General features: G+C 48.5%; 1 protein-coding gene across 1 annotated transcript in view; it reads right to left on the bottom strand.

Annotated features, from left to right (window-relative positions):
* The window catches only part of ABCA12 (ATP binding cassette subfamily A member 12), a gene marked incomplete at its 5' end in the record, with an annotated part of 82,240 nt that extends 70,644 nt beyond the window's left edge, over window positions 1–11,596 (bottom strand). The window contains 2 exons of the mRNA XM_084288991.1: window positions 7,250–7,343; window positions 11,528–11,596. Coding sequence (XP_084145117.1) covers window positions 7,250–7,343; window positions 11,528–11,596 — 163 coding nt within the window. The remainder of the gene's footprint in view (window positions 1–7,249; window positions 7,344–11,527) is intronic.
* Between the last annotated feature and the right edge of the window lie 331 nt (window positions 11,597–11,927).

Below are 11,927 nucleotides of genomic sequence, written 5' to 3' on the forward strand. Positions count from 1 at the left end.
AGGTTAAAGGCATACTTAAGAGCTGTGCTGGGTCAGAGCTAATGGTTTGGTACCACACTCCCACTGGCCCTAGACTGCTGCCTTTTGCATGACAAAGCTGATTTTTACAGCACTGCAGAGCTAACAGGTGATTTCTTTCTGATTTCTTTCACTCTATTCCCTGCAATTTCCCCCACTGAAGAGACGGCACTGGAAGAAGAGATCCCCTTGAGCTCACCCCGAAGTCGCAGGACACCAAACACCCTCAGTATCCATCATCTCGGGGGCATTTCTGCTCCCTGTGGGCCTCCTGCATTGCTGTTAGCCTTGAAGCAGTGCCATCCTCAGCCACCCTTCCCTCAGCTCCAAGTGGTGCTGGTTTTTAATTTCCCCCTTGCAGATCATGATGAAGGAGAAGATGCTGTGAGCAGCTGTTACGCACACACTGCTCCACCTCTGATAGCGCCCAGCCTGCCCTGATTTCCAAGTCGTGTACCCATCACCCAGCTCCTGGTTTTCGACATGCCAGCTTCCATTCAACCTGGAAGAAGCCCGGTGTGGCCAGGTGAGATTCAAACCCTTGATTATTTTTATTATTATTTTTTTTAAATCTTCACAGCAACATCATTCTTGTTTCCCTGACCGTGCCAACAGTACGATGTCCTCGGTTGTCTGCCTACGACGGCGAGATGGAAGCAGCAGACAGCTCGCTGCGAGGCTCCTCCCTGTGTCAGTGGCTTCGCTGGAGGAAGCATTTCATTGCCCAACTCTTCCCTCCAGCATTTCAGGCTCTGCAAATAATAAGACCAGCCCAGAGCAGGCAGTAACTGCTTCCATGCTTATTAAGACTAGGCAAGCTCGTTTTGCTCGCCCACAGACCTTCACCTCTTCCACCCCCTTATTTAATAAATTAAAAATCAGCACCTGGATACGAATGCATTGGGTTCGCGTACTGATCAGGGAGATAATAAAGAGCAGAGAGCGAGCATAAAAATGGAAGCTGAGTGGGAGAAAAAGCAGGTGTAAAGGGAGGAGAAAACCTCCAAACCCAACACAAAGGAGAAAGGAAAGGAGATGGAAACCTCCTAAGAGGTCTGGATGGGGAAATGCCAGAGCTGATGTCTGCTCCACAGGGCAGAGCCGACAGAGGCATGGCACCAGAGGTTCCCTGCCCTGTGCAGAGATGCTCCTCTGACTGAAGCTCCCCACACAGAGTGGGAGCTGTAGACCAACCCTTTTAAAAGCAATATTTAACACAAACAAGGCTAACTTGGTCTTGTATAATACAGCTACCTTGCTTTGAAGCAGGACGCTGCACAAGCAGGACCTAAAAGAACAGGCAGAACATCTCTCACCCAGAAGCTGGAACCAAAAAAATCCTAAATCCAGATCTAGACTTTGGGGAAAAAATGCACAAAAGCTGCATTTACTAAACTTCTGTCTCTCAATGGTGAGTGCTGCCAGGTAGTTTCCAGAGCCCATGCCTAGACTCCTTAAACAAAGTGACCTCGTTTACAGCTGCTAACTTCAGTGCAAGCCAAACTGCTCAGCACCTTTGGAAAAATGCTTCTGTGCTTCTAGGTCCCGGCACCTGGCTGCAGGTGCTTCAGGAAGTCAACTGGAATTAAGTGGCTGCCCCAAGGCCCTGTTGTAATGCAGTGGGAAGAAAAAATCCTGGCAACTCAGGAGTTCCCACCTCCAACTCAACATCCTCCAGTCACACCTCACGAGGAGGAAGTCTGTAGAAAGAAATGAAGGCACAGATTTATGAAATGGGTGTTATTATAAAAGAAGGGTTGAGAGATTTGGGGTTGTTCAGGCTAGAGAAGGCTCCAGAGAGACCTTATTGCAGCCTGTCAATGCATAAAATATATATGGGAAAGGCTTTCTACCAGGGCCTGTCGTGACAGGACAAGGGGGCAATGGTTTCAAACTGAAAGAGGAAGACTGCTAGGCTAGAGGTGGCTGAGTTCAGGGGGAGCTTGGGCAAGTCACAGGGAACTGTAGGACCGAGCACCACCTCCCTGTGTCTCTTCCAGCAGGCGTGGGGGAAGATTCATATCCCCCTTCAGCACTGTTGCAATGAAACAGTGTTATATGGCAGCCTGCCTGGCACGGTATCAGCACAAAATAAATTTCATACTAAAGCAAAGGACACTGGAGGAGGGACCTGAAGAGCCTATTGTGCTAATCACGCTGCAGCCGAGCACAGACCAAATCTGGTGTTGTCTAGAAAAGGGGAGAAAACTGACAGCGAAGAGGGGAAGGTAACCAGAGACTGCAAGGAAAAGGGAACAGAGGAATGAGGCTGCTCCAGCACTGGCAAATGCCGGGGCAGAGCTGGGAGCCTGACGTGTGCCTGTCTGTAAACAGAGTAGGTTGAACCTTTGGGGTGGATTCCAGCTTGCATAAGCACCCATGACTTAACCAAATGAATGGAGCAGCCTGGGTAGCTAAGCCACCATCCCAACTACCTGTAATTACCATGGGAACCTATTAATTTTTCCACACTACTGGCAAAGAGATGAGCTCAGGTCCTTCCGACTCTGAAGTGAATTCCTTTAAAAGTGTTTAGCATCTTCTGGGAGCTTTTTCACCTCCAGGATGGTACCTCGGAGGAAGGAAGGCACGGAGCAAGGTGGGACACGGCGCTAGCTGCTCTCACATGTCTTCCTGGCAGCCACAGCCACCTCTCACAGGGAGAACTCAGCCAGCTCAAGCTCCTCTGTTAACTATGGGACGAGGTTAGTGTAAGGATTTCTGCTTCTGAGCTAGGACTGAGGCTGGGAACTGTCAGAGCTAGCCGTGGTTTGAGGTCTGCAGTTATGGCAGGGGCTCCCTGCTCACTTACCAGCTCACTGCTGCAGCAGCCAGAGGGCAGAGAGATGTGTGGGAGTGGGGATGGAGGGCTAGAGGCACGGGATGCTACCCGTGTTTATCCTTCTCCTCTACACTGCCCGATCTGCGCTCTGGGATTCATCCTGATCTTCCCAACAAGTCCTGGAGCTGCTCCAGTCCTAGCTACCAGTGCCACTGAATGCAGCACAGCTCGGAGACCTTCTTCTACAAGTCCTGGAGAAGCCAAGAATGAGAGTGGAATTTGACTGTCTGCTCCTGTGCCACGCAGCTCTGGCTCTAAACTAGACCTAAACAGCTGGGCTGGTACCGGAACACAGTCTGGTGCTATCCCATTATCCCCCAGTAAAGGCTCCAAAGAGCAGCCTGGTGAAGCACTTTGCTAATGAGCCCATGACAAACGTCTCAGAGTGACTGAAATCCACCAGGCAAGCATCTCCATGGAGGTGATGAAGTTTGGGTGAAAATTCGGGGCAGAGGTGAAGGGTAAGATGTGCTCCCCAGAGAAGAGTTCAGGCAGGAGGAGTCTGGTGGATTTTCAGACCAGAGCCAAGAGCACAGCTCCCTGCCATGAAGATGGAACAACGTCTGTGAATGAGGCATGGCTTTCACAACCCACATCTAGCTCCATCCCTGGTAAGGCCAGGGGGAGCAGACCTTGGGTCTAAAAGGAGAGCAAGTCCCTGCCACATTTTCTCCGCAAAGAGCAGGGTTTCAAAATGAGTGGGCAACTCACCACACCCCAGAGAGCTTCTATGGAGAATAATGATGAGGTCAAACTGACAGGAGGGGAAAGAAGGAGAACAGAAAAGGAAGAAAGCAGGCGGGTAGGGTGTGACGGGGTGTGACAGCGCTAGTTAAAGCAAAGAGCCTAATTGGGCTTCCCTGTAGACTGAGTGGGTTGGGCCCCGAGGGACAGATTGTATCGCTCACACAATTCCCAAATTGCAGAAACTTGTAGTGATGGAAGATTTTTGTCCCTACTCACTCTAGAAAACCTGTGATACAGGCACAAAAGACTGGAAGACACTTCCAAGGCAGTTCATTGGCTTCCTGCTCCACACGTGCCACGCAGCACATCCCAGCACTTTCCAGCAGATGTGAGGGCTGTAATGAAAGATCAAAAGCCACGACTGGGATGTGCCCAGTGAGCTGGATGGGAAATTGGTTTGGGGAGACACTCAGATCATCACAACTGCCTATGCAGAGAAACAAATCTTTATTTCTCCTGCCCATTATCTCTGCTGACCTGGAAACACATCATCGAACAGATGCCTGCGTGGAAGAGTTTTCTTTTCCTCTTTTTTTTCCTCTCTTAGATACTAGAGGCTTCAATCATGAAGCAAATTACATATTAGATGGATTTTAGCTCCTGCTTTTACCTCAGTTCTTCTCCTACGAGCATCCTCTTGACTGGTGATGTTTATTTAGCATGTCATTTCTCTTTGGAGTTCAGCCCAGCACCAGATCCTGTTGCATTAGGTGCTACACAAACACAAAGGGAAGCAAGTGACTTGCTCTCGCAAGAAGCTCTTGCTAGGTAATTTCTCTAAATAATCCTCAATTCATTGAAGGTCTTTTAGGCATCCTTAAGGAGCACTGTCTTGAACTTGAGCTGTTTTAATTGAGCAAATTGTAGATTTCATGATCTTGCTGCGGCCCTGAATACACGAGATAAGCTTCCAGACAGATTTTCTGTGGGGTTGTCTCTAAGGCTTCAAAACTCAGCATCTGAGGAGCATATTCTATCTCTGTGCCCTTGATTCCATGCTTCCTGACTTCTGTGTGCCTGCAATAAGCTCTTGACAGCAGCAGAACTGGAAACAGCTTCTTGTCACTATTTAATGATTGTGTCCTTTAAGGGAGGCACTGGAACTCAGCATAACGGGGATTTAATTCCCACTGAAAGCGGACAAAACCCCCTCCTGTAATCATTACTCTACAGTTGTCCACCCAGCTTTTTCGTGCATCTTTTTTTTCCCCCAGAAAAGAAAGCTCCCAAATGATTTCCCTTTTTGTTTTCAAGCAAAAAGGTGATACGTTTGTTCTAGTTGTCAAAAAAGAGGCCAACATTCAAGAGGTATTCTTATTTAACTAGAAAAGCAGCAGGAACTGCCTGTTCAATGTTTCCATCAACATTCTTCTCCATCCCCTTTGGGTTCTTAGATGGCCTCTAATTACCTGGATCACGAGTACACCACAACCATTAACAACATCTTTTCCAGCACAAAACCTTGCACTAGAGTTCCTATCATCCACTTTATGATAGAAAGACACTCGCTCAGGTCCTGAGACTTGCCCCCAAATTCAGCTATGCAAGAAGAGGGAACAAGCCCCAAAATGCTGTCCAATCTTTCCCCTTCCTGCAAAGTCCAACTGATGAAGCTACTTGCTGCTGCTCGGAACATTCCTCCTGATCCGGTAATTCACAGATGCAATCACCCAGAGCAAACATGCTTCAAAAAAATACACATTCAAATTAATAGCCACGTACACTAAAATAAATATTTTACCATCCAGCTGGTACTCTTGACAGTCACCTTATCTGAGCTCTCACGGACAGCGAGTGCAACCAACGGAGCCATGGGGGAGGATTGCCATTGGCAAAAACTGGCGATTTCACTAAATACAGCGTGCCCAGTCTTGCCTGCTCCAACTGGTTCAAGGGAATTTGGGCAGAACTTCAGATATCTCACAGGCCTAAAGAGGAGTTTCACTGGCAGCAGATGGGCTTGGGTTTAAAAGACCACCCTAACACAGCAAGAATGCCCTTCTCCATTAAAGACCTTGAGATGCTTCCAGAGAAGTCCTTTACTTGGGCTCTCCATCACAGCCTACAAATTAGATACACAAACCTCTAGTCCCAGAGAGCTCGCAGCCTACCCTGACGAGGGCTATCCTAATTGCCTGTCTGGTGTTTGTCACAGCGTGGCCCTCTCTCATACATCATTCAGAAACACTGAAACACTTTTAATCAGAGAATTGCGCATTAACTAGGTTGGAACGTTTCCAGTGCGCACCCGCCATCAAGTACAAATCTCTCATGACCACATTTTACACACCTGATAGCTACGGACTGGAAGCCAACTGCTCGTCCTTGCTGCTGTCAGCCTGTCTCCTCTTCCCCCTGCCCCAGCCTCCTTCCCCCAAAGAGAAAAACCCAGCACTGCCCACGCCACAGCTTTGTTCTTGTCAAGTCAACACCAGCCTGAGGCTGGTCAGCCAGGGGGGCACCTCCCCTGTGAGTCAGGTGTTGCAAATCTTTTGGTAAGGGCAATTTTGGAGGGCCTGTTCCTACCCCGTGCTGGGAAGCTGTGGCTGTCAGTAACAGCTCCGTGCTGCAGCACGTGGATGTGATTCAGCAACCGAGATGTGCAACATGAAGCAAGAGGCTGGCAGGCACTTTCAGGGGCTCTGCAATAAGGCTGAGGGTCTCTAACGAGGGGGTAACAAAAAGGGTACAGCTCCGTGACTGATTTCTCCCAACACAAAGGCAGGCTGTTGCTGAAAAGAGGGGCCAGCCCTTCCTACCAGTCCTCTCCCCTCCCTTGGGACTGCCTTGGGAGGCTACAGAGGGCAGAAGCAGGAATTGGATCCACCCCAGAGTTAACACTGGGGCAAGGCAGAAGGCTTCCGTCTGGATAAACTCCTTGCTCTGCTTTACCATGTAATTTCATAAACTGATGTTGCCTGGTTTGAGAGCATGACAGGCCTACGTCTTCTGCTGGTGATGTGTATTTACTAAACTTTTTAGAGCAGATTCAAGCAGACCCACACTCTGGGTGCAGACACGTGTTCTCCCGACCCAGGAGGCACAGCCTGCAAGCGAAAGCCAGCTTGTGCAAAACTCTTCACCCGTTTAGCCACCACCAACTGTTCACCCACCCACCAGCAGCTCCGGGACTTGCCAGTAAGGGCTCACAGGCACCGTGGTGTGCCAGGAGCCAAGCTCCCACTGTCCAGGCACACACTGCTAAGGCTCAGCTGAAGAGGAGCTTTTTGCCTGTAGCAAACAAGGTGAAATCGTTCACGATGCCCAACCTCGTGGTTTTTACCTTCATAACCTCACTTGAAGCCTATGCCCTTGGTCGTGTTGCTGAATAAGATCTCTCCCAGCTGCTCTCTTGTCCCTCAATTTATCATGTAGGTTTACAACAGCAGTACCTGAGTGCATCTTGATGAGACTTCTGCAAAGTTGTTTTCTAATTACGAAACTAATTTAAAAGAAACATAAATAGAAGCAACCTCAGAGGAACACAGACATTTTATTTACAGCATGCTGCATCCCAGGAAGTCTCCACTGGAAACTACAAAGAACCAAATTTGTAAAAGTAACAAAACACATCGAATTAACACATCAGTCACTGAAATGAGAACTAAACCCCAAAGACATAAAAGCAAACCGGTTACTTACAGTTTGGCTGTGGTTCTGGAGGGAATTTGAGACGGATGATGGCCAAGATTATGAAAACAACCACAGGCCAGGAAATTAAAATGAACGACCATACCTATAAAATAGCAATGAAAATATATCGGTTACGTTTGTCGCGCTGATGTGTCCCAGAGCTTGTCTGGAATGTACAAGTACCACTCTAAATGAGTTATAAGATGCATTGTAAATAATGCCTGTCTCGGTGCACATATTATTAAAACCCAAGTATTATCTATGCAGGAAGAAAAACCACATATGATCGTAAGAGCAAATAATGAGCCTGAAAGTAACGCAAGCCTTCCTGTGTTTCAGCTTGGCTGTTTACACAGTTTTGCACAGATTTGAGACACTGCTATGGAAGAGGAAAAGCACCCTGACAAGCACGAGACTTTTGGATGCATCAGTTGTATGACTTAAGAGCCAAAATGGGAAGAGTTTCACTTTCTGTGTATGGCACTGCTCAAATGACTGGCAAAGGTGACCTTGATATGGTTAACTATAGCTCAAAATTGAAGTGTTTGACATTGAAATGACAAGGCTACGGCACTTTTTTTCCCCAAAAACTTTCACTGTTCTTCACAAATGGTTCAGCCTTACAATACAACCAAAAGAAAGAGGATTTTCCTGGTATTTGTTTAGAAGGCGTGGAAGCAAGCATGGTGAAGGAAGGGATTTACGGAGTTGTGTAACCAGCTGGAGAAGTCCCATTCGATCACCAACCACCAGAACTCCTCACGTGAGCTCCTGACCGCGGCAACCTAACTCCCTGGTACCCTTCCCCTTCCAAACTGGAGCAGCCTACGTAGGTGAGCTGCGATGGAAGAGAAATGATGTAAAATTGGCATAGTATGTCAGAAAAAATACGAAGATTTACAGACCTCTGGGCTTTGACATGAAAGCTGACCATTTCAATGGATGAGGATGAAGAAAATAGTCTGCTAATCATCCAGTGCAGCAAACCAATCTAGGTAGGAGGCCCAAAGTCAGTATTAAAACTGCAAGCACTGGAGTTTTGTAAGCTAAGAAAATGCAATTTCTCAAATAATTAACTGCTTTTGTACTAGCTGGCTAGCTCGCTACTGCGCCTACTAGATTAGAATTTTCCATCCATCAGTAAAGCTCAAAGTACCCTGTGCTGCAAAATTGCCGAGCTATCTTCATGCCAGTTTTTGAAACTGCAGAGATGTCTTTCTTCAAAATCATCCCATTTTTCATTGTTGCACCGCTATTTTTTTCAGATCAGCACATATTACCCAAACCCATTTTTCCAAAGGTAATTCCAAGCCCATAACAGTGTTTTCCTTTCCTGTAATGCTTCCTGGAACATAAAAACAAACAAACAGACAAACAAATCCCGGAGAGCAACTGAACTTCAAGAGGTTTGTTTCACAGCAACTCCCTCCCTATCATCCCCGAGGAGATGACACACAGCCACGGCAGTGGGAGCACGACTCGTGCCCCAAAATAGGGAACAAAATAGGGAAGCTGTCAAACACAAGGCACTCCTAACACATCCTTTCAGAGAGGGTATTCCTATAGTTTCAACGTTCAGCAGCATTTCAGCTTTTACAGACCCCCCTCTTCCTTTTATATATATGCTAAATAACAAGATTCATCTCTGAAACCAACATTTTTTATATTTTTTTCCATATATCACATGCTTTCCCTGTAATCAGTCCCCAAATACAGTATTTAACTTGGCTTAGTTCCCAAGCACGCAGCATTATTAAGGTATCCTCCTAGGTTAGCACCACGTAGGCTACAGGAAAATTATGGGGTAACAGCACAGAAACTGATATTAGTCAGAGGCTGCCTAAAGGAAGGGCAAGACATCTTTCATATTCTTGGTGGAGGAAATGAATACGGGTCGTCTCGGCTCTGGGAAGTCTTTGTGCCTCCCCATTTGGAGCTAAAATGGTGCTTCCACTCCCAAGCAGCTCTTCCCTTTGTATCTCCGTGCTGGGAGTTAATTGGATTTAATAGTAGCTGGGTACAGCAGTTACAACAGAGCGATCTCACTGTCCCAGGCACTTCTAGTTAACAACAACAAGCCAAGCAGCCTGGCCAAACCGACTGCAGGTAGAGCACGTTGACTTGAGCGGAGCCATAATCAATGCCAGTTTGGCTCGTGGGACTCCGAGCACTGTGCCACAGGTTGCATAATCCCTTGGTTGCTGGATTATTTCACTGCTAAAAGCAGACTTAATTCCTCAGACCTTGGTATGTTTGGATGCAGGCACGTTTTCACTCCCTCCTGTGTCTGTTTAAATAACCAAGCCACATAGAAGTGAGAGATGGAAAGCAGTAAAAGTGCAAGAGGACCCCATTTCTCCAATTCCCCTTGGTAGGCAGGCTGAACCTTGCTCCCCAGAAGGCTGCCACCTCCACTCACGGCCAGTCCTTGCTCAGCAGGAGCAACCTGTGCCGAGGCTCTCCCTGGTTATGGATGCAGAGCTTCGGCTGATTTCAGCAAACTGATGGCCAAGCAAGCTGCAGCTCCCCCCATACAATCTCTCCAGGGGCTCTGCAGAGAGTGTGCAGAGGAAATAAAGTGTAAAGCAGAAGGCAGAATCAAATGCGTCCGCCGGCCCTGGATAGACTGATAAACAGAGCAGGAGCGGTGGGAAAGCACTTCAGGCTGTGGAAGGAGAGGGGCTGGCCTGTGTCAGACTGCTGTGACACCTGGTGAGGGCAACGAGCACCACTGCAGCAGCAGCAGCCACTTTCTGGGGTTATTGGAAGCAAAGAAGGACAACAGAGCTTCCCCTGCCAAGCAAGCACACACCAAAACAAGCTGCCTGAAAGCCTGGTCCACCAGTGCGGTTACATCACACAGGTTAAAAAAAACAAAGCTGGAAATGGGAAGGATGGAGAAACCAGGATGCATTTAGGAGCAGCGCTCTGGGTTTACCTCCTCACAGCTGCTGCATTCCCAGCAAGCTCCTTAATTTGGAGCAAGAGAGGGAATGGAAGGAGGGCTGGAGAGAATGCCTGCCCTAAAACAATCGGTGGTGTCCAGACTTTATTTTAACTGACATTCCCATCCTACAGAATTGATGTTTCATCCCTACAGGAAACTGAAAGAAGAATTACAGCAAGTGAGGCTGTATGGCCAGGGCTTATGTAAGCATTTACTGCGGGCACACAGGAGCTGAAAGAGACCCAAGCCTTCTGGTTTTAACAAGGCTGTTGAAATTGGTCATGTAACTAGAGATAATCTGTTGGTATTTCTCTGTATCTCAGAAAAATATATTCTCCTGTACCTCTCACAGCAACCACAGACTTAACTCCGAGGAGCACAGCCCATCTGCAGCTGCTGGGGAGATGAACTCAGCCCCTCTTTGAAGCAGGCTGCAAACCCAAGAGGCAGGGCAGAGCAGGCACACAGCCGACCCTGCAGATGTGCGCAGTGCTGGGAGGTCTTGCACTCCATCCCCACATCGCACTGCCCACGTGGCTCTTCTCCGACATCTCTTCTCTGCCCTTTCTGCACCTGCCAAGGCTTCCCGTGCAACCAGAGTTTACAAACCATCCCACTGGGATTCCCAGCAAGAGGATGGGTTGAAGCCCAAGTCCGGGAATTGCAGTGTGCTTCTGCTGAAAGGCCAGAGCAGCTGTATCGAAAGCAAAACTCCTGATACAACCCTACCGGCCAGGCTTTGCCTGGACACGCAATGCCACCTGAAGGAGCACTGCCTCCGTGACACCACAGTTCAGATTCCTTTCTGGACATCCTTAGCAATGCTTGATTTGGGGAAAAAAAACATCTGGTGTGGTTGCTTTGCAACACACTGGACTGTGCTGGAAATCTGTCCCACCTGCACCTCTCAGAGCCACTTTTTTCTTTGTCCATCCATTACAAGTGGCTCTATGTAATGACACCCTCATTGTCCCCAGACTGCAGGGACTCCTCAGAGGCTGCACACAGACTCTGGGGACTGCTCACACTGGAGCAGCCTTAATTCAGGTCTGCCCGTGAGTTTCTGGAGGGTTTTATCTGCAGGGACCATGAGCAGCATCCCTGCTACTCAGTCTGGACTCCTGAGCCCTCACCATGACCTCCAACACGAGATGCAGCCACTTTGGTTTAAAATGACCCATCTTCTTTCCGTGCCATTCCCCTCCTTCCCTCTCTGTCTCTTTCCTTCCAAGCATTTCTAGTTTAACACCGTGGCTTTCCTCTCCTGCCGTGCCCTTCTTGCTCCTCAGCTCCTGTGGTTTCCAGCTCCCCCTCCTCTACGGCTTTGCTTTCACACTCACCGGCTGCCTCTTGACACTCAGCCAGTTCTTCCACAGCAGGATCCTCAGGTGCTGGGAGAGCGCAGCCATCCTCGGCCGTCCCAACCCAACGGGAGCCGGCTGCGTGTTCTTCCTCCCCGGGCTTAGGAGGCAAAAGCAGAGGCTCTAACCCAAACGGGCGTCCAGTGGCCAGTGTCTGAGCCTCTTCCCCACAGCATAGCTCTGAAGCAGCTACCTCATCCGCTTGTGGCTGCTGTGCTCCCCGTAACTGCAGCTCTTGTCCTCGCAGCAATAGCTCCTAGCAAATTCAACAGGTTATTCTTCTCCAGGCAGGCAGGCAGACGCAGCAGCCTGCCTCCACTTGTGCTAATTACAATATCCAGCCTCTCCTGGCTGCTCTTTGTTCAAGCCCTAACTGATA

This window comes from Netta rufina (genome assembly GCF_964035555.1).
Source record: "Netta rufina genome assembly, chromosome: 6".
In the NCBI taxonomy this organism is placed as follows: Eukaryota; Metazoa; Chordata; class Aves; order Anseriformes; family Anatidae; genus Netta; species Netta rufina.